At 44.5% G+C, this 25,861-nt stretch overlaps 1 protein-coding gene across 1 annotated transcript in view; it reads left to right on the top strand.

The window, feature by feature from the left end:
- AGBL4 (AGBL carboxypeptidase 4) overlaps positions 1-25,861 on the top strand; it is a 1,392,624-nt gene that overhangs the window by 1,252,632 nt on the left and 114,131 nt on the right. Inside the window, exons 10-11 of the mRNA XM_005284894.5 lie at positions 1,873-2,025; positions 20,557-20,719. Of these exons, the coding sequence (XP_005284951.2) occupies positions 1,873-2,025; positions 20,557-20,719 (316 nt within the window). The remainder of the gene's footprint in view (positions 1-1,872; positions 2,026-20,556; positions 20,720-25,861) is intronic.

Raw genomic sequence — 25,861 nt, 5'->3', positions numbered from 1 at the left:
CATACAATATATGCTAATCTTTCCTCTCCATAGTATAACTCTGAATTGCTGGTGTGCTTTTATTGTTAAGCTGGTCCTCTACAGCACAGTATAATGTTTTGGCAGTAGCAAACAATTAACTATATTATATTAGAGTCAAATGCAATCAAGTTCTCCTTTATCTATGTAGTATAGTCACCTATTGATATTGCATTAACTAGCATCTTAACACAGGAGAGGCTTAATAAGATGCAATATTACTCTCTTGGCTGTTTAATTAAACTAAACAGTCATTGTGGGTTGTGCATTGGTTTACTGCCAAGGGAAAGTAAATCTGAATCATATTAGTATCACATGCCAAATTATGCTCTTCCCTCATTAGAGAGCATCTAGGAGAGCTGCCACTAGTGTCACGTGAAATGCTTTTGTATTGCATTGGACTGTCTTGTAATGCAGCGTCCTCCTAGATACTTCTCGGCAGCAGCATGTATTCTTATCAAGCTTAGCATACATTATATGCTGCCTAAATTTACTGCATATATTTATGCATTGTACTATACTGGCTGGTATATTCACGTACCACCACCTGGTACTGGATAGTGGCAGGACTACTTAGCTGAGTGTTACAGTTCCTATAGTGCTAACAGAATTTTTTCCCCTTAGCTCCAGTAAGGGGGTCTGCACCCTTGGAGCAGGAAGATCTGAATTTTATCCCTGCTGTCACCATGAAGTTCCTAGTAGCCCCATGTTGTGCAGCACCATGAAAAGTGTGAAGAGCTGGGTGGATTTGTTATAATATTGTTATCAACATATATTCACGGCAATTTTTTTGCCTGCAGTTTACTATTAAGGGTAACCTATGTCTATAGGGCAACTCCAGTGCTGTGTTGGGATCAGGAATCTACATATATTATAACAGTGTTCTGTATGATTGGCTGTTGATAGCCCTTTTATTTCAATGAGAGATGCACTTGAAGAGTAAGGTCATTATTTTGGCCCTATGTATTGATTGTAACTAAATTACTGGGTATTATAAACATTTTGGTCTTAAATGTGAGACTCTGGCTGCTTGTGAGATTTTACTATGGTCCATTTTATAGGCAGGGAGTCTTCTAGTAATGCTCCATGCTTCTCACCAACCAAGTCCCTGTATTGCAGGATCTCTTCCTCTGGCTCAGGAGGGTTGGAGGGCTGTGTATGGAGTTCTATTCTGTTCTAGCTTTTTATGTCACACCTGAGGCCTGGAAATCTGAGCATTTAAGAGTAGAAAAATAAATCAGGATGTGTCACGTGAGAGTGACCCAAAGCAACCCCTCCCTAAGGGGCTGAGCAAGGCCCTTCTGAGGGTTCCCAATGGAGCCTGGAGACTTTGACCTCAAACTAAGGTCCTTGCATGGAAGTGGACTGCATTGTCATTAGATGGTCAGGCTGACTCCTGGAACACAGGGGAATCAAGTTGGGTAGGGAGAGTGAAGCTTGCTAGCCATTTAGGGAGTACAATGAAGAAGAGAAGCACAGGGGGCTACAAACAGCAGAGAAAAGAAAGGTCAGAACTGAGGTCACTCTGCCTTTTTCTCTGCATTGGGTCCTCCTTAGTGTTTAGAGAGTTAGTAGACTCGGATATTTCCACCCCAATGGGGATCAGCATATACTGACAATCCCACAAGAGCACATTTGTTTGCAAGATTTCAACCGCAGTTTTGCAGAGCCAAAGAGGCATGGATAGGTTTGCATAAATCAAAGCAATATAGCCAGTATAGCTCTCTGATTATGCATACCCTACAACTACTATATGGTTTTAAGGATGGCAGCCTTACTGTTAACACAGGCTTCTCCTTTCAAATGTTTTTGTGGGCTATCTCATGTTTGCTTGTTTGTCTGTCTCCTCAATAGAAAATTAGCCTGGAGTTCTATATTGACATCCATGCCCACTCCACCATGATGAATGGCTTCATGTATGGGAACATCTTTGAAGAGGAAGAAAGATTTCAGAGACAGGCTATTTTCCCTAAGCTACTCTGTCAGAATGCTGAAGATTTCTCGTTTGTAAGCAACATTTCTCTTATTTTGTTTTTATTTTCCTTTTTTTTTTAAAAAAGATAAATGTGAGGCTTAATGAAAGTCTATGAATTTTGTTTTTAATGTGAAGCATGAAATATTTTCAAATGTTAATGACAATATGTTTGTCACCATTTTTCCGTCAATTACCAGTGGAGATCACAACCCCTTCTCTCCAAGTTGTATATTGTGGTTATACATCTTACAGTTGTCCACATACAAAATATTAACAGCCTAAGTCATCCTACTTGTAAGGTTGTAAGACGTTGGAGCAGGCTGAAAACAGAATTTCAGTTCCTCCGGAAATCCAAGATTTCCAAATTTGGACAAAAAGTCAAAATCTTGGAATTATTATTATTCACAAAATGAAATATTCTAAACTATTTTGTTCCAACCTCATTGAAACAGTTCATTTTGATAAAGTCTAAATGTTTCATTTGAACTTTGACAAGGTGGGTGAGGTAATATCTTTTACTGGACCAACTTCTCTGGTGGAAGGGAACAAGGTTTTGAGCTTCACAGCTTTCTGAGGTCTGCAGAAAGTAACCAGAGTGTCTGGCTTTATAATTTTGACTTTTATGTTACGTTATAATAAAAAAGTTTCAACTATTATATTATATTCATAAAAGTAAACAATGATAAAGTCAAAATGAAATGCTTTGATAATTTCCTGTTGGAAATGTTGATCATATTGATACATTTTCACATACAAAAAACTTGATTTCTTGGCATCAGCTTTTTTCAATGGAAAATCATTTAGTCAGAAATTTTTTGAGCAGCTCTATAAGATATCGGTCGCATTTTTAGCTAGACTGAGGGAAGGATTCTAGAGGATGGAGGCTTCGGTTCTCAGCAGAAATCTGTTTTAGTTTGTCATAGTCTGACTCCTTTCATTGACCACAATTGTATTTCCTCAATCTCTGTTTTCTCCCTCCCTCACCCCTCCACACATTATGTTTCTAGCTCTGTGGTATGAGCGGGGGTTCCTTGTGAATGACATGACAGCTGGTGTGTGGCACTCGCATCCTCCCTGTCTCCATAATGCCATCTCAATTAACCAAAGTGAGAGATTGGGGGGCAGAAGGGTACATAGGGCTTGGGAGACCTGGGTTGAAGCCCTGATTCTGCCACAGGCTTCCTGTGAGACCTTGGGCAAGTCACTTTGTTTCTTTGTACCTCAGTTTCCCACGTGTACAATGGGGGAATAGCACTGCCCTACCTCGCAGGGAGGTTATGTGGCTAAATGCATTAAACACTGCAAGGCGCTCAGATGCTACAGTGATGTAACAGTCCCTAAAAGGGACAGAAAATTGGAGACTTAACGTATGTGTGTGACAGGTACTTTCTCTTAACAAGGGAAATTAGTCCAAACTCTCCCTTAAAAAGGGATGTAGGAAATAGGTGCCAACAATTAAATAAAAAACGCTGCCTCCCCCTCTGACTCGTAGGTTTGTGTTTGGTGGTAGCTGGAAGCTGAAAGCGCATGTTGGCTCCCAGCCCGCTGCAGTTCATTCTGGTGCTGCTGGCAGGCAATATATTATGTAGTGTCAGCGCCCCCAACCTATGTAGTTGCTGTGTCACTTAATGCAGCGTAGGGTTTGTTTGCAGTGCGAGCCAATGTGTCATACAAGGGAGCACAATGAACCAGTTCAGTGGCAGGTCCCCAAACAATAGCTACGCTGCTGTTCAACTTCAGAGGCGGGCTTTTCAGCCCACTGATCTCCTGTTTCGTTTGGAGGATATACCCTGTCCTCAATCCAAAGCATTAATCTCTGCATAGAGCAGAATGTGTATTGATATGCACGTATCTAGATGTGAATGGGAATGCTTGCGGATTTGAAAACACCAAGGGGATGCATTTAAAGGAGCCACCGGAAGTTGCCACTGTTTTCCAAATGAAATAGTCTCCAAGCTGTAGCATTTTCAGCTGCATGTGTAGGAGTTGTGCGAACAGTTGGAAATATCATTGACTGTGCTGCTAGGATCGCTGCATAAAAGATATAAAAAGACGCCTCGGTTTGAGAGTTTTGTGTGTTTGAAGGGGCGGGGGGAAAGTGTTGGAGATTAAAAATTGTGTATGTAAATACAATCCACTGAATGCTCCAAGAGGCGGGGGAAGTGCATCGTTAGTGTTATCAGGCCGATGTTTGAAAGTGTGGGAATAGGCCAGTGTTGTTGCTAATTAATTTTCCAAAGCTTCAGGAGGTCTCATTTTACATTGTATGCCACTGCAGACATTTGTTGGGATTCTAATACTTCAACAGCAGCACTTCACGTGAAAGCAGGCGGCTGTGTGAAGTGTTGTCCATAATTGACTAGCTCCATGTCTTCACGCAGCACAGAGACAATGTTCCATTATGTTATCCATTGACAGGATCATTGCAACGATTACTCTCCTTAAAGCGTCTGTCAACCTTGATTGATTTACCAGGGACAAAGAACTGAAAAGGTTTGAAGTGCGGGTACAATTTTTGCCACCATTTAGCATATATAATGGATCTCCTTTGATGTCAAAAGCTCATATTCCATTAATAATGCAGAGGGCTTTTGAATGCAGGCTACTCGTATGGAGTTCCACACTAATAACCTAGTTGCTGTGAAATGGGATTCACTTTGGGAAAGCAGTCATTTGTCTGGGTTTTACGCGTTCAGAATGAATCCCGGTTCAATGGGATTTTTTTCAATGCTCTGCGTGATTGCAGCTGAGTCCAGAGTGGGCTACGGAAAGCAAATCCTTCCCTTCCAGCTGGGAATCTGGCAGCAAGCACACAGTGAGATGCAAACGAGCAGAGACAACAAGCCTAAGATGATGCGACCAAAGGCCTTGTTTGGTTTGTCTGGCAATCTCCCATTAATATACTGTAGGGCACATTTCATGCATGGCTGCTTTCTTCACCTATCCTTGCCAATAGGCCTTTTTATTTAAATGACAGCATATGAGGGAGAGTGGTCTAGAGATTAGAGCAGGGGATGAGAGTGTTGTTTGGCTCTGCTACGGACTCACTTGCGTGACGTCAGGCATGTCCCCTAACTTCTCTCTGCCCTATCTGCTAAGTGGGAGATTAAAAAAAAAAATGCATGCCTCATTGGAGTGCCAAGGATTAATTAGTCTACACAATAAATAATGTGTAAAGTGCTACAAATTCTTTGGAAACTAATGCAGTTTTAAAGGTATCAGTAGGTATTTTAATACCCAACTATGGCTGTCTTGAAATGTGGGAATATCTTCCATATTCTTAACAACTTCCAAAAAGAGCCTCTGCCAGGAGAAAATGAAGTCAGCGACTGTTGTTGTCAGATGCTACCGGTGTGGTGCTTCTGCTTTCTCCTGTTGATATCACTCGGCTGCGTGCGTGTGTTCCCTCTGTGTGCTGCCCCAGCTCTGCGCAGATAGCTGACACAGCAGACCCAACGAGAACCCCCAATAACCACAGAGTCTAGTAAGGTACAAAGGCACCTCGGCCAGGTTTATTGCGACCTCGGACACAATTGCAGTTCCCCGTAGACTACTTAGTCTACCGGGCATACTACTAATAGATGCCTCTTGGCAAGGACCCGGCTCAGTGGCGGGACTTTCCACTGCCCCCGTGGCCGGACAAAGACACCACCCCAGGGATACATTCTTATACACAGGTACAAACAAGTTACACATCACTCCTGACGTATTGAGGTATCCCTCTACGTAGCAAGGTACAACCCCTCTACGTAGTAAGGTGCCGCCTCTCACCTTGTACATGTTGGTTCGATCAAAACAACTCTATCCATCATTTTACCCTTTTGCCCCTGTCATTGGGATGGGTCGGCCTGTTCCTTGTTATCTGTGGAATGTTCCGGTATAATGTATGTTCTGATATCTGGTGTCAGTACCTTTTAGGTATGTCTCTTTTTGCAGCATCAGCCCTTTCCTTGCCAGCTTCTGTAAGCAGGGCCTGCTTCTGGCTCACAGCTTAACTTTGCTTTATGTTAGCAAAGTCTTGACCACTACTTTAGTTCAGGCCTTAGGCCTCATACCAGGCCTCTGATACCAAGGTTTATATCTCAGGGCCTCCTCTTACTACAACTGTTTCTGTAGGTCTCACCAAAACCGCACTAGCTTGTGGTTGCAGATCCCACTTCCTGCATCGGCATTCACCTGGATGCTGCTGCATAAATAAGGAAACAGGCAAAGAAAAGCTCTGAAGTTTTCCTCCGAGACCAATATGTAAAAGTCAGATTTACTTGGGCTGCGGTAGAGGAAATAAGCTCAGAATTGGTAGAAAAAGCTTTTATATTTTCAAGCATCTAGAAAGATATTTTTAAACAACAGCATAAATATATTATCTTCCAAAGTTATAATAGAAAGAGCTGACAGACTCCTTTGAAACGGCTGACGAATCCGGTTTTATGAGCAGCTGTTGACACCGTCTCTGAACACATTACACATTATCCATCGATAGGAATTGTTGCGCTATTTGGAGTGGTGTTCTTAGTTGGACATTTCTCATTCTGGAGAGTGGCTTAGTCATAACGGCCCACATGCAAGCACTTGAGCATTTCAAGAACATGTTGGCCTTAGGGATGGCTAATTTTGACCTTTGTGACAGTATTAAAGGAGACCATCTGTTGTCTCTGTTTCAGTTAAAAGTAACAACCAGCGCCACTCTATAATGGTTTTATTGTCTCCCATGGATTGCTTTTCTGGCTGTTAAATGAGAAAAAGGTTTTGGTCAAAGATCAGTGTTCAGGTAGCAACACCGTGAATAGGTGACACCCCAAATCCTTTCTATTTCTTTGACGTCTCTCCCCTCCTCCTCTCACCTTGTTCCTCAGAGCAGAATGGCTACATTATTACTCCGATTTCTCATTATTTTTTACAGTAGCAACTAGGAGCCCCCTTCTGCCCAGCACCATACAAATACAGTGACGGACTGGCCCTGCCAAGAAGTCTTTACAATCTAAATAGAAAAGATAGACACAGAGTGGGAAGGGAGACAGCAGTGAAGTGACTTGCTCAGGGTCACACAGCAGATCAGAGGACAGAACCCATCTCTCCTGTGTTCCAGGTCCAGTGCCCGAGCCACTAGACCATACAGTCTTCCTCAGAGGCTGAGCTCTGTGTGACATTCATATTTAGCACATAAACACTTAAGAATCAGTCCAGTCAGTCTTACAGCTGATCTGCCTGCTCGTTGGGCCTGATTAGCAATACTCTGGACTAATGCAGTGCCTTTTATCTCAAAGTCCTTATCCCCATCATACAGGTGAGGCAACTGCGGGACAGAGAGGTTGAGGCCACCATTTTTAAAATTGGATGCCAGAAGTTAGGCAGCTAGGGATGGCAATATGCTAGCCGTTCACTGCCGGAGATCCCACTCCCTTGCTGTGCTCTTCCCCGGGAAGCGGATCTCTGAGAAAAGAAGGGCCGGAGCATGATGTCTTGGGTCTTGAAGCCATGCCTGGGAGTGCCTAGACAGCTGCCACCAGGGCGGGCTCTGGCTTTTTTGCCGCCCCAGGCAAAAAAGCTTCCTGCCGTCCCCAGCCCCCCGGCGGGGAGCGCCGCGGGGAGGGCGGCGAGCCCGGCCACGGCCCCGCTCTCCCGGGCCGGCTGGAGCGCCGCCCCCCTTCAGGTGCCGCCCCAAGCACGTGCTTGGTCGGCTGGTGCCTGGAGCCGGCCCTGGCTGCCACATCCTGGGCTCCAACCAATGACTACTGAAACCAGGTGGGCTGAGAAGCTACTTAGGGCTATAGCTCCAGCCAAGGCACCACTCACAGAAGCTGTGATTGGAGGATCGCTCGGCTCCACCGATTGGTCCAGCTACACTATTTAAGCCAAGAGAAGGAACAGCACATTTGTCTGAGCAGCAGGGTGGTTTCCTGTTGTGACTGCATTGGGCCCTGCTTGTGTCTGCTTCCAACACCCAACCCTGTTCCTGGCTCCTGCTGTGTTCCTCACTCCTGCCTTTGCCCCTGTTCCCACCATGCTCCTGCTCTCTGCTTGATCCTTGCCTCTCCTCCAGTTCTTACACGTCACCTCCAATCCTCAGTGACCAGCCCTGGCTCGACTCTGACTTCTGACCTCGACTCCGGCTTGATCCTTGGCTCTGGCATTTGGTATCTGACCTCAGCTACAACCCTCAGCTTCGATTCCAAGTTCTGACTCTGGCTCCACCCCTGGCTCTGGTAACTGCAGGTTGACTTTGGTGCTGACCCTTGGCTTCATTCCCCAACCTGGATGCCTGCTCCACCCACTAGACATGACTTCTGCTCTGACCACTAAGCCAGATCACCTATGTCCTGGTTATTATCAGCAAGTTTTGGAACTTCAGGGTTGACTAGAAGGGCCTTCCAGGGTCATCTGCAGGGCCCAGCAGACCAAATGAAAAGGGCTGGTTGCTTCTGTCAAAGAGCAGTACCTGGGAGAAGCCTGGGGAGGGAAAAAGGGTGTTCCCTCTACCATAACCCAAGAAGGCAGGCCTGGTCAGGGCCCATTGCTGACCACACTTTGTGTTTAGGTCACTGAGAGACTTCTTGATTCACACTGTGGGAGTGTAAGGCCCAGGTGGGCCAACCTGAGTTAGACATTGGTCTGTTTATTGAAAACCTGGGTGAGCTCACTTCACGAGACTCCCCCCTGGGTTAGGCACACTGGTGACACACTTAAATTAGTGAGCTGAATTTTAGCTCCTGCATTCCTGTTTTCTTCACTGCTTCTCGAGTCTTCATTCACCCACTCCATCTGAGCTTGTCGTCCCTCAGCTGCTTCCTGATGTTGATAATAAAACTCTTTTCTTTCTCTCCTCCCCCACATCCATCCCTCCTATCCTTCCTTGATCTGCATCATTCAACAAGCCTTCTCTCACATGCTAGCGACAGCTGCTCCAGTTTGTCAATGCCATCACATGCTGGACGCCCTGTTCTGTAATCTTGTGATCCACAACACTCATCTCTGAAATCACTCTGCATTCTGGGGCACCCCTGAGGGAAGTGCTTTGGACCAATGCAGGGGCTAATCCCAGGAGACAAGTTTGGAGTTGGTTGGGGCGGTTGGCACTGCAAATGGGATCGGGGGTGGGAACAGGTGTGTGTGTTTGTCCAGCGCAGGGATACATCCCTTCTACGCATCTTTCGGTCATTTAGACAAAACTCCCTTGTCACTGGAATACCAATGACGGCTGCGTTCAGGAAGGCTTTGTCAACATCATGCAAGACAAACAGATCTCCCCAGAAATCTCTCAAAACCAGAACACAATAGAAATGATTTGAACACTCTGGTTGTTGTCTTATACCAGTAGCATTTCCAGGAAGACAAATATATCCATTATTTATTTGTTTCCCCTTTGGGATACATTTTTGTTCACAGCTCCTTGGACATGCTGCTCTATACTTTGAGGGGGGAGTGGGGATGTGTTTGTGGTGACCCAGGCAACAGTCTGTAAACTGCATATTTCTGAGTGTGTATGTCTGAGTCTCCCAAGAACGCTGCCCTCTGGAGATTCTTGGCCAAATGAAACTGATCTGTCACATGATAGTGAATCAGTCCAGCCCCATGTTACCCAGAGGCTTATCTTTGAATTAATCTGTTCCACTAAGAGGAGGGGGGGAAATAAACACCCACAAGCTATGCAGTTGTTGTTGTTTATTTTTCTTTTTGCTATTTTCTTATCATTTTGCTTGTAAATGCATTATTTTTAAAACCCCAGGGGAAGAAATCCTGTATATTTGAGGGTGAAACAGCTTTCCTGTTACTCTAAAATTGTGAGCACTTAGTCTGGTAAAGTAACAGTTACACAGATCGTCACCATTACTTTAATCAACCATCTGGGGCCGGATTGTGGCCTGGCGAGTGCAGCATCACAGGGCTGTTAGGTGTGGATGGACAGCACCTTGTGCTACCACAGTACATAGACTTAATAATAAGGAACTGAATCCTAGAATATCAGGGTTGGAAGGGACCTCAGGAGGTCATCTAGTCCAACCCCCTGCTAAAGCAGGACCAATCCCCAGACAGATTTTTGCCCCCTCAAGGATTGAACTCACAACCCTGGGTTTAGCAGGCCAATGCTCAAACCACTGAGCTATCCCTCCCCGCACCATAGGAGGGGAAGTAGGCTCCATAGAGCTACTACTTTCCCATGCCTTTCCTGGCACAGGGGGGTAGGAAATGGGTGGAGCTTTGGCTCCCGCACCCCAAATCTGCCGGATACTGCCAGTGCTTTGGGGAGCATATCCTGCATCAGGTTCTGACCCAGCATAGTTTATTCCCTCCCTGGAGTAGGGGGGAACCCAGAAGGATCCTGAGATTCAGAGTCCTAGTCTCCCAGCTTAGCTTTCCAGTGCCCCTGCCTGAGAGCAGCTTGTGATCTCGCCATCCACGCCTTGGAATTAATTGTGGGCTTGCCATTTAATGATGAGTTTATCAGTTTCCCAACAGGTTATTCTATCTAGGTTTCTGCTTCTGTGGTAGTTGTGCCTTCTTGTCTGTCTGGCTCTGTGGCAGTGTCCGAAACTTGTGTCATTTGTGTCAGTGCCCCGCCAGGATGCCCTCCCTCCCGCCTCCAATATTCATACCTCTGTTGTAACCTGTAGCACCTCAGGCAATTGCTACAGGATATTTTTGTGCATCTTTTGAGGCAGCGTCTCATTTTTTTCATTGACAAGCAGGGGAAGTGAGGGCCCCAGAGCTGCACTATACTAAACAGTATTGATTATCAGCTCAAAAGAATACTACAAAATGCGAACTCTGGCTTCTTCAGCGGCAGGGTGCGTGTTGTGAAGCAGAGGTCGTCTCTACAAAGAGCAGCTAGTCTTTTCCTGATTATGGCTGGGAGGCATTTATAGGACATATGTACGTAACCAGCACCCGTCACAGGATGGGCTCGGCCTTTACGGCAGGCTGGGCTCAACTCCAACTGTGCCGACTTTTCTGCCTGCCCGGTGATGGGTTTGGTGTCAGCCAATGGATGAGTCAGGTGACCAGGCAGCACGTAATGGTAGCCCAGGATGGAAATGAACCTGCTCAGTAGGAAGAGAGACCGACAGATGAGAGATCTGTAAGGAGGATTCTATAGGGCACGCAGTCAGACACGACCGGAGAAGGGGCTTCCAACTCCAGTTAGAGGGAGCCCTGGCTGGTGCTACCTGCAGTGAGGAACAGGAATAAAAGAGGGAATTAGGAGGCCCTGAGGAAGGGTTTGATTAGAAGACACAAGTCTGTAACAGATAATCCGAGGGGTAAGGAAGGGAATTGACACTTGCATTGGTTTAGGTGGCCAGGCTGGGACTTCCAACAAGTGTGGGAGGGAGTCCCCCTTGTATTGGTCTGCATCAGCAGGCTACAGTGGACTAATAGCCCAGGAGGGGTGCCGTGGACTGCTGAGACCCATGACGCTGCCCTTGATCGAACAAGAAGCCCGAGCTTGAGGTTGCTGCAGGTCTGTTTTGTTTTGTTGAGCTGCATTGTTTTAATAACACCACCAGAAGGGGTGCATGTTACACTTGCATGGATGACTGGGACAGTTTTGGAATACCCCAGGAGTGTGGAAATAGAGGCGCTGGCAGAGTCCAGTGGTGGAGGAGGTCAGACCCTGTTACAGCAGCTTACAAAACAGAGACTGTCGCTGATGGAATTCTGGAGGACTGGAAAGAATTAGGAAGAGTGGATGCCACCCTGCAAACACGTACTACTAGGCTTCGTGCTGCGCCAGGCTCAACCACCAGCTGCCTTGTGTGCTATGCCCAGTGTGCTTCCAGACTGTGTATTGAATACAACTTACCAAGGGTCGGAGTGGAGTCTCCATCGCTTTCAATATTTACATCAAGATTGGGTGATTTTCTAAAAGATCAGCTCCAGGAACTACTTTGGGGGAAGTTCTGTGCCCTGTCCTAGACAGGAAGTCAGGCTAGATGATCATAATGGTCCCTTCTGGCCTTAGAATTGATCAGTCTATGAATCCACCCTCTATTTGCAAATATGCTTTATTTTGGCTTCCAGCTGCATTCACTTCCATGGAGGACAGCATTAGTTCCTTCAGCCACAGAGATTCTGGAGTCAGAATGTAACTTGGCTGTTTGTTGATGATGCATGAGACAGGAGCGCATAACAGCTCCCTCCTTCACAGCTCTGGGCTGCTGACCAGACAAAACAATCTGTTTTTGTCAGCAAACTTAAGCAGGCATGACTCAGAAGGCACTTAAGAGGGGAAAGGTTCTGATATCCCCTTGATGCATGGGTGTATCTCCCATTAATGCTAATAGGAGTTGTGCTGGCGTAAAAAGGGGATAATGGACCCCCTTAGGGAGAATATCGGTGTGTGCAGTAACAAAGTGCTTTTTTTAACCATCTTTTTTTTCTGAGTAGAATCACACTTTAAATCCTCAGAGAGTGGCTCAGTGTGGGTTGTGTTTATGTCGGTCCTGCAATGTGATTGCGGTGCTGTATTGTTGGGTACTTCATGTCGAATAGTAGGAAGAAAGAAAAATGAGGCATCTCCGTAGAACCTGATAAAGCGTGTTACAGTTTGAGGATCTTTGGTTCTGAGGTTTGGGTTCAGGCCTATGCCAATCTCATTCTTAACAAACGGGTTCAGAGCCAATCAGAACCTTCCCATGAACCCTCTCTGACTGTGAACTGCAAGGCTTGAAATAAGTCAGACAATTTCTCTCAGTCTCTTGTTGCTGCCCACCTTGGCATTTCCTGCTTCCAGCTGGGAGCAGAAGTCCCCAAATATCGTGAGACATGCTGTCTTCCCAGCTGTTGCCAGGAAGAAGCAGAATCTTGTCGGGGAGGGCCCATTCTTATAGGCCAGGGTTGGCCAACCTGATCCTCAGAAGGAGCCAGAATTTACCAATGTACATTGCCAAAGAGCCACAGTAATACATCAGAGGGTCCTGTGGCACCTTTGAGACTAACAGAAGTACTGGGAGCATAAGCTTTCGTGGGTAAGAACCTCACTTCTTCAGAGCATAAGCTTTCGTGGGTAAGAACCTCACTTCTTCAGTCTTGCATCTGAAGAAGTGAGGTTCTTACCCACGAAAGCTTATGCTCCCAGTACTTCTGTTAGTCTCAAAGGTGCCACAGGACCCTCTGTTGCTTTTTACAGATTCAGACTAACACGGCTACCCCTCTGATACAGTAATACATCAGCAGCCCCCATCAGCTCCCCCACCCCCGCTCCCAGTGCCTCCTGCCCACCAGCAGCCCCGCCGATCAGTGCCTCCCCCTCCCTCCCCGCACCTCCCGATCAGCTGTTTCATGGTGTGCAGGAGGGGGAGGAGCAAGGGCACAGCAGGCTCAGGGGAGGGGGCGGGAAGGGGTGGAGTGGGGGCCAGGCCTGCGGCAGAGCCAGGAGTTGAGCAGTGAGCACACCCCGGTACATTGGAAAGTTGGCGCCTGTAGCTCCAGCCCCGAAGTCGGTGCCTATACAAGGAGCCGCATGTGGCTCCGGAGCCATAGGTTGCCCACCATTCTAGCCCGGTTCTGCTGACCCAAAGGAGTTTGGAAAAGCTCCAAACTATGGCCTGCTTATTCGAATTACGCCTGACTTTTCAAATCTCCTGCACTTCAGCAATAGTTAGTTATTCTAAGAAATGAAATACATCTCCCTCTCTGCATCAGGAACGGCCTGAGACTGTGGGGGTGAGACATGCACATGAGTCTGAGTAATTGGAGTTCCGTTCACAGTTTATCACATCTCTACTTCGAGCATACTTCCCTTTTACTTGCCCCCTCCTTCTGCTGCAATCTCCCTTCGTTTTAAGCAATCTCCTCTGTGTTTCAGAGGCCGGCTACATTTCGCTATAAAAGAAATAAAGCAAAAAATCTGCCTCCTGAATTCCATGGTTTCCATATCTCCAGACCTTTTCCGCACGGAGTCGATAGGCTATCATGGGAAACACTAAAACATACGCTTTCCAGTCGATTAAGAGAGTTAATGGAGCTGGCATGAGGCGATAGTTAAGTTGGCTTAGAAGTATGAAGCTTCCTCGTTGCTTTCGGAAACGTAGGGAGATAACACTTTTGCTGGTAACATAGCTGCTTGATGGGCTCCCGACTGCGAGACTGGCAGGGTCAGAGCAGCGGCTGCTGGGCACACCATGGAAGTAATTAGTTCAATCCATAAGGTGAAGAATAGCTGCCAGTTGCCCCCCTCTTAGAATACACTGCTGGGAGGGTAACCAAAGAGTAACAATTTGTAATACCACTATTTACAATCGTCCTTGGCAAAGATGTCCAACTTCCCCAGACTTCGGTAGAAAGATCTGGAGAGGGAGGGAGTTACTGATGATGGTGTAAAACTCTTCACCGAGATGGATTTGGCGCACACTGGGGTTCAGTCCATTTTCCAATGGCAGCTCTGTTCTTCCTTTATGACAACTGTGTCATTTTTTTTTTTTTGGTCCTCTAACAACTATCTATTTATTTTTTTCACTGTGCTAGGCATTCTGGGGCTATGAGCAGCGGGTTCAGAGAGGTGAATCCAGTTTAAGAAATCTGAGTATTCTTTTCACAGAGTTCATTTGTGGACAGCATTAATGGATCACCTCAGAGATGTTCTAATTGAGTAATGATTACGCTTGACCATTGCTGGTGATCATGTGTAAAGATCACAGGGCAATTTGTATGCATAATCCTGGTTTATCCCAGCAGGTAACACATTTATTGCTCAACCACTGAGCAAGCAAACTACGAGCATCCTATATAGGGATTATTATCCTACAGGAGAAATTGCAAATATAACTTTCTTTCCAAAAGAAACATGAGATGGGATAAACTGGCATATCTTTGATAATTCCTTGTAATGCCAAAGCATAACAAAGATCATTAAGGGCAGCAATTTATCTTTAACTCTGAATTCCTCTGTTTTTATGGATCTCCATCTAACCCATCAGGACAAATGGTCAGAATGGATTCTGTGTGTGTGTGTGAGAGGGTGTGTGTGCTGCCAATGTTGCATATGTGATCTGTGCACAAATTCACCTACATGTGCAAATGACAGAATTTACACTCATTAAACTATTTGTGTATTCAAATCAATTTTTTTTTATTTGGAAAAGTTCTTCTTTGCATGCACAAGTGATAACGTGCAGAATTTGGGTGCGGACATTGCAAACTAGATCGAAGATGATTTGGAATGTGTGGCCATTCAGGTTACTTTGACAAGAGTTTTTGTGGTGGGTTTATTATCCTCCATCTCACCCTGTCTATGTGTGCATCCATGCTGTGGAATATTACGCAGTAAGACATGGATTACGGACATTCTGTATGTCCTATATACCAAAATCTAATTTCAGAAGAAAACGGGAATTATATTTTGACTAGCTCTGCTATATTGAAAGTTGATCTTTCAGGCCCTATCAACATTGCATTCAGGACTGTGCTAGCTGCAACCAGGTTTCAAGTTGGTTGATGACAACATGCTTTCCTTCTTACTTCATCTGTTTCCTGTCTATATTCAGTGTTCCTTCACTCTCTTTGTGTTGGATTGGCAGTTTGTAGTCCAGCCGGAGTAAGGCGCACTGTGAAACTGCACTGTCTCAGGAGCAGGGCCTCAGAGAGTCACAGTTTGGTCCCCACTGCTCCCTTCATCCGTGGGGGAAGTAAGCTCTGCCAGCCCTTTATTAGTCTAGCTCCCCTTTCATGCTTTTTCAGCTGTTCTGGCCAGTCACTGGGGGAACAGACCCTAGGCTCCACCCACTTCCTGCCCACCTGTGCAGGAGTGGAAGTAGCAGCCTAGCACTGGGATCGAAGCAGGTAGCCCATACAGGGGGAGTAAACGTGCTCCTTACACTCTTCCCAGTGCAGGCATGCAGCCAGGCTTATTTGAACTGCTGGCACTTCCTTTTCCATAGTGGAATGCTAGAAGATCCTCATAATCTTAAAGCCACTGGCTTGACCCCACTCTTATCCCTGGCCTGCGACGGCCACAGCCTCAAAAACCCTTAAGGATGCAGAGATCCCTTGTGATGCACAGCTCTGAGGTGCTGACATCTCCCATAGTAATCCCTGCAGAGCAGGGCCGCACCAGGCAGACTCAAAAGGGGTGGAATGGGCAAGGTTGACTTTGTGATCATGACGCTTGCCATTCTGCTTTGCTGTGTCCTGGCTTCCCACCTGCTTCGTTATTTTAACAGCCTGGATTCTTGTTTGGCTTCTCCTAGCCCTCTGGATAGACATTTGCTCAAGAAGTTCTTCTATTACATGGACCGTTTGGGAGGCAGGATGCTTAGTTGCTCTGCAAGCTTTAGTATCCCTATGTGTGTTAATAATGAATTCCTGTCGATTTTATACAAATCTTCCCATTCCAGAACTTCAAAGTCCCTTGTGTTTTTCTTTTTCCTGATTCTGTCCTTTCTTGTTGCTGTTGACACTCTTATGTGGTTCAGACTTGGAGAAATAAATATTTGTTTAGCTACTTTCCTGCTGTGCGTGTTCACTGCATTTGCTTAATGATGACTTTGCGTTGCAAGGGATTCAGGGTAATAGAGTCTCCCAGGGAAATAAGAGACTAGTTCGCCACTGACATTACCTGCATTGCCTGAGCCTGTATCCCACCTCATCCCACCAAAAATACATTTGATCTCGTTATTGAATCCACGTGCAACCGCATGTCCCTTTTTCTGGCATGCCCAGATTGCCTACATGGTAGAATTGTCATTTCCGCAGGTTAGTTCGTTCTGTACCATTTCTTCAGCGTCCCAGCCAAATGCCCCGTGTTTTCACACTTTCCTTCTACTTGTCCTGACTTGCTCAGTGAGGACTCTGCTGTAGAAATCTGAGGGCTAAACCCCCTCCACTGCTGTGTTCTAGTTTGTCTCCAAATGTAAACCTTTTTATTCTGTCCAACTCATCCTGGTGCAGGAGCCTCCCCCTTCCCCTCCCCCGCCACCCAAAAAAAGCGGTTCTAAAACACGCCCAGTCAAATCATGCAATCAGGGCATCTAATCAGTCTGCCTGTGTTCCCGTAGAGCCCCGTTTTAAAAAATCTTGGCCTTACATTAAGATCCTTAGTCCATGAATGGCCTCATATTTCAAATGTGCTGAGCTCCCAGAAGTATGGCTTCTGGGAAAAAAAAAACATTTCATTCAAAAATTTGAAATTTCTCAGTCATTTCAACCCTCGTTTTGCAGGGTTTCAAATGGAACTTTTTTTACTTTGATATTTTTTCAAAATCTGAACAAATTGACATTTTGAAAATTTCATTTTCCCCATATTTCCTCTCTTCCCTCCCACTTTTTTGCCACTGAATGTAATAAAGTGAATAATGTCCAGAGTTTGGGTTGGTTTTTTCTTCACTATTTCCTTTCTTTATTCTTTTTCTGTTCTCCACTCTGTAACCTTTTAAAATTCTTCCATCTTTGGAGAAGTTTTGTTTCATTTACAAGTTTCCCTTCAAAAAAACATTTTGGCAGGTAGTTTCAGTCAAAAACTTTTGACTGGCTCTACACAGTAGCATCTATTGACTTTACTGGTAGGCCCTGGAAAGTGCCACATTTTTGACAATAGGGCCACTTATTTAAAAGATTTAGGTGCTTAAATTTAGACACAATTTTGAACACTTTTGCTTAACTGTGACCATACTTTGGATTGAACTTGAACTTTGTTGTGTAGTATGTTCCTATGCATTGCCTCAGAGCGATAAGAGGATGGGATTGGTAAATCCAGCCTTCATATTAGTATACGGGGAAACCTGTCATTGGTTTCTAAAGGGCCCAAACTATTCATAGACATTATCACAGGTGGCTACATCCTACAGTGTGGTTAATATGGTGTAACTCCCATTGGAAATGAGATTTTACTGGCTGATAGCATAGGTGGTCAGCAGATGACTGTCAGCATTGGTCTTACTTTATCCCACAATTTATTGGTATTCCATGGCACTATGCATTCAAGTATAATTTTACCTATTCGTATACATACCTGCAATTTTTTTGTGGTTATTTATTTGCCATAGGGAAACCAGCTCAAATGCTGCATCTAGTTATTGGTGAGGTTATGTTTGTTGTCCTATTTCCAAGGTGAGGCACGAGAAGAAGATTAAGTAACTAGCTCCAGGTTACAGAGGGAGCTAGTGACTCAGAAAAGATTAGAATCCAGGGAGCTCTTGGAGCCTAATTCTTTACTTTAACCATTAGGCGTCACAACCTCTTCATGCTTCTTTCTCGTGTTGGCCAAAATGAGAGCTATATGGTAACTCATCACTGAAATGTTTGGGACTTCTTTCTGTGATCAACATCTGAGAGGATTGTTTGTAGCAAAAAGGATCAGGGAATGTTCTTGTGTTCTCTCTTCATGGGAAGCACAATCCACTAAGAGCAGTCCACTAAGGTTCAGTAGCTAACACTGCATTTAGTGTGCTCTTCTTCCTCTTCATGTTTCTAATTAACTGATGAAACAAACCTGGAGTGATTCACCTCCGAATGCCAGAAGGTCTTGGGCTCCGTAGCTCTGAGGAAGTCAGAATGCTTTCCTTTTTTGAGAGGGTCTTGACCTTTTACTCCATGTCAATTTCACGATTAATTTCAACTTCAGTCCTTATTAACTCCACTTTCCTTTCTATTTCCCTCACCCCCATAGATATTCAGTGCATATTTAAGTCTTGCATCACCTACCATGAAAGCACCTAGAATACGTTAAGCGGGATATATTTTGTGCATCCTTTACCACAAAACAAAGAAACAAAAGTTATATCAGTGCAAAGATTACAAGAAGTCCCATTCAGAAGCTTCTAAATGTAATACTAATAAGAAACTGGATTCCATTTTATTCCAATTAGCCTATAAACCCTACTTTTATAACACAATAGACTTTAAAACATGCAGAATCCTAACAAAGCAGAAGACATTTATTTTGTTTATATAATCCTGTATACCCGATTGATCAAAAATTGCTGTGCATTTGCATATTAGTGTTATCTTCTCAGTTTTAGGTGCAGGAAATGAAACAACTCGAGCAGCTAGATTATTTTTTAATAAATAAATAAATAAAATTCTCATTTTCTCTGTTTTCAGTAACAGTCAGGCTCGACACCTGCTGTGATGTTGGGTAATAAACATGGTAAAAAGGGACTGGCTGGCTCCAGGAATTAATAATGGACATGGCAGCCTGAATTCGCATTTACATTAAGGGCCTTTTATACTGCCCTGGCTATGTAAAAGGGCCTCAAAGTGGGTGGAAATGTAAGGTCCCTTGAACCTGCTAGAGCAAAGCAGAATAAGACCTAGTAAGTCTTTTGCTTTTGAGTCACTGGCTCATGTTCAGCCCAGATTGGTACTGCCTAATGGTTATCACCATTGGATAGTGGCCTGTATGAAAGGAACTGCTATTTTGGGCCTAATCCCTATAGGAGAAGAGTTCACATTGCAAAATACATCACCACACTGGAAGTAGTGCCCTAGAACCCAAGAGTTGAACAGGAATGGAGACTGAGCTCTCCTTTAAACCCTAGATGGTGTCCATCAAAGTAGGGTTTGACTTTGAAGTTCATTGGTTGGCCACCTTACCAAAAATACTCTTGTATTCTTCAGCAATCATACAATCTACTGTGTTTTACACTGTTACTTGCGCTTTAGAACAGTGCAGGATTATTATTTTTTTAAATAAGTAGTTAGCCAAAGCTAGTTAAGCTTTGAGTTAGTGAAGGGCAAATGTTTTTGGTCTAATTTCAGACCCACTCAAACATCTTACGTTAGAAAGTTTGACTGGAACTCAAATGTTATTGGGTTTACATTTTGCTTAGGAGAGTCTGTGGAAAGAAGTGTCAGGCAGGGGAAGATAGAGATGATAACTTGCAATATATTCTCTCTAAAGCCCAGACATCTGTTCTAGCTTAGCTTTTCGGGGGGAAATTGGGTGGGTTCTGCTTTGCCTATTATAGAGCTTGGGCTTCCTATTATGCTTTCAGAATGGTATCCTTGGCAGGGGAAAAAGATTTAAATTACACCATAAAAAGACTTGTGAACTCAAACTAATTAGGTAATTCACAATGTGAACAGAATCTTAAGCTCCATGTGCCTGATTCTCATTTACACTAAGGTGTCTTTATACCATTCTGGCACTGTAACCTGTGGAACTCATTGCTAGTGGATGTTGTGAAGGACAAAACTACAACAGGGTTCAAAAAAGAACAAGATAAGTTCATGGAGGATAAGTCCATCAATGGCTATTAGCCAAGATGGACAAGGATGCAACCTCATATTCTGGGTGTCCCTAGCCTCTGATTGCCAGAAGCTAGGAGTGGGTGACCAGGGATGGATCACTCAAAGATTGCCTGTTCTGTTCATTCCCTCTGAAGTACCTGGCATTGGCCAATGTTGAAAGACAGGCTACTGGACTAGATGGGCTACTGGTCTGACTCATTATGCCCGTTCTTATGTTTGTATGTTAAAGGGACCTTGAAGTGGGTTAGTGTATAAATGAGAATCAAGACACATGAGCTTTGTCAATCCTATTTCACACCTTTCTATACAATCTCCTTCCCAAGCCGTACACATTCATGCCCATGATCTCTCCTGATTAGTCCTTGTGTCTTTCTCCCACGCAGTCTAGCACGTCCTTCAACCGTGATGCTGTGAAGGCAGGGACAGGACGACGCTTCCTCGGCGGCTTATTGGACCATTCTTCTTATTGCTATACTCTGGAAGTCTCATTCTACAGCTACATCCTTGGAGGAACTACTTCTACTGTCCCCTATACAGAAGAAGCCTGTATCCTTTACAAATCCATCCTTCTTTCTGAGTGCTTTGAGGGCACCTGAACTGGACATCTAAGGTAAACCCTAGTCTAAAGTTAATAGTTTGCTGAGTTGCGAATACGTAACTGGAAATATGTGTTTGTTCCTTATGCTTTAATCTCCTTAATATTGATGCTCCACACTATATAAATACAAGAAGGGAAAGGCCTATTAGAGCAAATAGTCCTTTCCACTGCCGGTAAAAGATTGTTCCCCACACTATACCTTCCATTTCTTTGTTTCAGGTTACTCCTTATTTTGCTGTTAGCCCTTTACTTGTATGATTGTCTTAATACTCAGAGCAATAGACACCTTTAGCAGTGAGTCATAGCTTCTTCTATGCCAGATGGAGGTGACCTACCTGTCCCCAATCTATAGCAAAAAGACCATAAAAGCTCCATTAGGTCCCAGTGCTGCCTCTGGATCGGATCTTTACTAGAAGTGGTCAACAATGGGGAGGGGAGGGGAAATCATTTAAAAATTTGAAGGTCTTTCTGTTTTCTGGGGTTTGAAATGGAACCATTTTTCATTCAGGCAAAATTATTTGCAAAATTTGTTTATGAAAAACATTCAGTTTTTGAAGTTTTCCATTTTCATTTCCCCACACTCCCTCTTCTTTCATCGTCTGGAAAAATAATATATTTCTTGCCCTATGTAGCTTTGCAAATGTTATGGATGAGAAAATCATTTCTCCCTGGTGAAAGCAAAAAGTGGGTGGTCATGAGGGCTTGGATCTGCCCAAGTGATGCAGCAAATTGATCTTTACTTTCGCCCTTCAGCCCTTCCTTTGCCCATTAAGGTAAACAGCTTCCAAGGAATAGTTCCCTATTCCCCAAACCCAACTGCAGACCTGAGCAGCCTAGCATAACACTTAAGAAATGCAGCACTGAAGAGAGGAATTGTCACACGGTTAGATTCTGTTTTAATAACTTGTCTTATTATCTCAGCTCTCTGGCCTTTTAGAAACATGTGTGTTAGCTTCACCTTTAATTTCCCTCCTCACTCGGCACTCAATGTGTTGACAACTGCTTATTTACTCTCCCTTTAAAAGTCCTATTTATCAAGAACAATCTTAGTGGAGAGAGAGAGGCAGGCTGTCCCTATACAAATGAGATCCTGCTTCTCTTGAATATGCATTCCCTTGGTGATTTACATGTCACGCTTGCTCGGTTTGCTATTCAAAGCAGCTCTTTATTTTATTTCAGGTATGTGGACTCTTTTTTTTTTTTTTTATCTATGCGGCATCAACTTGTCTTATGCAGATGGAGCTGTATTGCTCTGGCTTCATACATCATTGCCATCAGCAGCCAGTGAGCGGAAAACAAGTTCCAGTTCACAATTATTATCGTTGGTGATGATGTATGGAAAGCTTAGGTGGCAGCTTGATTTTCATAAAACCTGGGTTGACCCCTAAGCTAAAAGTAGCACAGACTGGGTTTGACTCGCTAACCACCACAGCACAAGCTAGAAACCAATGGGGGGAGGGATAGCTCAGTTGTTTGAGCATTGGCCTGCTAAGCCCAGGGTTGTGAGTTCAATCCTCAAGGGGGGTCATTTAGTGTGTGGGGGCAAAAATCTGTCTGGGGATTGGACCTGCTTTGAGCAGGGGGTTGGACTAGATGACCTCCTGTGGTCCCTTCCAAGCCTGACATTCTATGATTCTGTGGTGAGGGAGTTACAGGCTCAGTGTCTACCAAATGAGTTTGATATTTCCTTTCCTCCTGAGGGTCTCTTTAAAGGCTGCAGTTTGTGATTGTTCTTCCTCGTCAGCTCCATATCCCAATTAGAGGAGGAAATGGGGAGCTGCTTAAGGGAATCGGTGGAGCGGGTGTGCTTAAACAACCCTGGGCACCTCTGCTTGTCAAACATAAGCCCCGTGTGTGAGGGTGGATTTCTCCTTGTCGCCAAAGCACTGGTGACCAAAAGTAAATTAACAGTAACGGGACCATCCAGATTAGGCCAAAACTGCTCTTTGAAGCAGCTTGCAAATCAGTAATTAGCTCAAGAGGTTGAGGGTTTTGTAATGGCTCTGAACCAAAGACACAGTTAACCTCCGAGGAGAGGAGTGCTTTTGTTATCTAGCTGCATCCAAGGAGAATGTCAAGCAAACAGACTAAGAAAATATAACAAGTCCCAACACTTTCAGGTGAGTTCAAGCGCTCAGCAAATCCGAAATGAACATGATGTGACACAGTAACTGCCTTTAAAGACTTGTCTCTTGGGGTCTGATCCATTGAATCAGTGGTGTAGTTTTTACTGAATAGGGGTGGGATCAGGGCCTTATTGGGCAGCAATATGTTGTAACTAGAATTCTGCAAAGCTTCCAATTTGGGCTTGACAAATACTTGGCTGAGGCTGTGCCTATGACCGTTGAACTCTGTAGCCATGAGTAGAGACTGCAAGGGGCTGGCCCCTGTTTCAGTGTTCATAATTGGCCCCATATGAACTCAGGGATGTTGTCCTGCAAGTATTAATAATAATAATACAATTTCCTGGGACCAACTGGCTGAGGATCTCCAGATGCTCTGTTAACATGAATTAGACCGCATATTCCTATAAAGTAGCGGAGTATAATTAAATCCATTTTACAGATGGATAGACTGAGCTAACTAAATTGAATCTGTTCTTTTCATGCGCTTGGCACAAAATGCTATACATTGGCTACACTGTTGCAACTTCAATGTACGTGATAAATAAATTCACAATAGTGATGTTGTACTGTATATCTACGTATCACACTCTTCTGTTATTGGATGAAAAGATCTTTTTATGTCAATAATATGTCTCTTTACATCAGTTTCAGGGCATTGTCATTGACTCTATAGTCTATCTGAACTTCTGTCTGGCTGCACTAGGTATATGTTTACATTTTGCTGGTCACAGTAAGTCATGTACTTTGCTCAAAGTTCTGTGATTACAAGGACATTTTCATAATTATCTAGATAGATGGACACCTCTTAGAGATGTGGGAACTTCAAACTAACTGGCATTACCTAAATTCTAATATCATTTAGCGTGGCCAATATCCTGAGGATTTTTTGTTTTGTTTTGTTTTGTTGCTGTTTTGTTTTGCTTTGCTTTGCTTCTTTTTCTTTAAAAACACAAAAACAAAGAAATAATTCTTTTTAAAAGTTCATATAATGTTAAAAGTCACATTCTCTGCTCACTTAAACAGAGTTAAAATGCACTATTATGCTCACACTAAATAAATACCACCTTTACTAGGCACTAGGTTACTTCTGACTTACACTGAAACCAAGCTCAGATTTTGGCCCTGAGGTTGCCTACTTGAAATAAAAAGGAAATACAAGATTAAAGGCTCTTAACTCAGCCACATTAGATGTGCTATATGTTTTGGGGTGTACATTTTAGGACATCAACAGTAACATATGAGACTTAAAATCTTGGTCCCTTATAACCATAGGAAGAAACAATATTACAATGTGCACCAGGCCTGAATTATCACTGCAGCAAAAATGTTACCTTTTGCATTTCCTTAGTCTCAGGCTGGGTCTACACTACCCGCCTGAATCGGCGGGTAGAAATCGACCTCTCGGGGATCGATTTATCGCGTCCCGTCGGGACAGGACAATCGATCCCCGAATCGACTCTCTTACTCCACCAGCGGAGGAGGGAGTAAGCGCCGTCGAAGAGAAGCCGCAGAGGTTGATTTTGCCGCCGTCCTCACAGCGGGATAAGTTGGATGCCATACGTCGAATTCAGCTACGCTATTCGCGTAGCTGAATTTGCGTATCTTAAATCGACTCCCCCCCCCCGTAGTGTAGATGTAGCCTCACTCTACAGACAACATTGCACCAACATAGCTTCCTGCGTTTACTATTATATATTCATTATTTTCTTCCTTTAGAAATACATGTTTGGCTTGTAGGGTCTGCGTCTAACTGATATGTAGCTGGTTTACCAGAAACACCAGGGATATGTTCTGTAAGCTCGGCTCTGCAGCGTACCCTATGATAACATGTACTGTAGATAACAGTGAAAGGCCTGTGCTTGCAAGGCATAATAAGAGGATTGTAGGCTTGTGGGTTTATTGCCTGGAAATAAACAAGGTTTTCTCTGTCCACTTAAAACCCCTCTCACACATGCACGCGTTTGGTAGCAGCTGATTAAAAAAGCAGCACCAAGGGTCTCCTCAGCACCAGGTAAAAATGCTTTAAAAGGAGCTGATATGCTTCCATTAAACAAACACCACGTTTTATGAGGCATTTGTAGGGCTTATGACACAAGGCCCGTAAAAGGCTTTTTATGTGTTCACCAAAGGATCAGCAGATGAGCCGACTAGATAATGCTGTCCCTCTCCTTACTGGATCAGGGGGGATAACGAATTGCTGGCTCTCTGCTTGCTAGCTCTGATAGCGCTCACAGAGCTCCTTGCCATTAGGAATGCAGCACGACCTGGCTCGGATCCAACATACAGCTGAACTTTGACCCATGATTGGCTGGCAAGGGAGCAGCGCCAGGTTCTCTGTCCCATGTTGACGATGTTCTAACCATTGTGGTCCTCTCTTGAAGCTCTGAAATGGATCTCTGACTGTAAAGTAGGCAGCCCGTAGGGGAGCTGTAAAGAAGAATAAAAGGAGAGCACAAAGGGGATACTCCCTTAAAAACTAAGGGCCCAATTCTGAAATGGGGCTGTTTACATAAGCAAGGATTTGCAGGATCGGGCTTGATGATAGTCTTGTCATAATCAAAGCTGTCTGGCAGCCTCAGCCATAGGAGTCCTCATTTTATGGCAGCACCAGGGCCATCATAATAGGGCTGGTCCACACTAACCCCCCAGTTCGAACTAAGATACGCAACTTCAGCTACGTGAATAACGTAGCTGAAGTCGAAGTATCTTACTTCGAACTTAAAGGTACTTACCGCGGGTCCGCACGCGGCAGGCAGGCTCCCCCGTCGACTCCGCGTACTTCTCTCGCAGAGCAGGAGTACCGGCGTCGACGGCGAGCACTTCCGGGATCAATCCGGGATCGATTTATCGCGTCTAGACAAGATGCGATAAATCGATCCCAGAAGATCGATTGCTTACCTCCGGACCAGCGGGTAAGTATAGAGGTACCCACATCACCCTGGTTATGTCAATTCTTATTTTACA

The sequence above is a fragment of the Chrysemys picta genome, chromosome 8 (assembly GCF_011386835.1).
Source record: "Chrysemys picta bellii isolate R12L10 chromosome 8, ASM1138683v2, whole genome shotgun sequence".
NCBI lineage: Eukaryota > Metazoa > Chordata > Testudines > Emydidae > Chrysemys > Chrysemys picta.
Note: the sequence above shows the minus strand (reverse complement) of the source record. Positions and strands in the feature narration are given on the sequence as shown.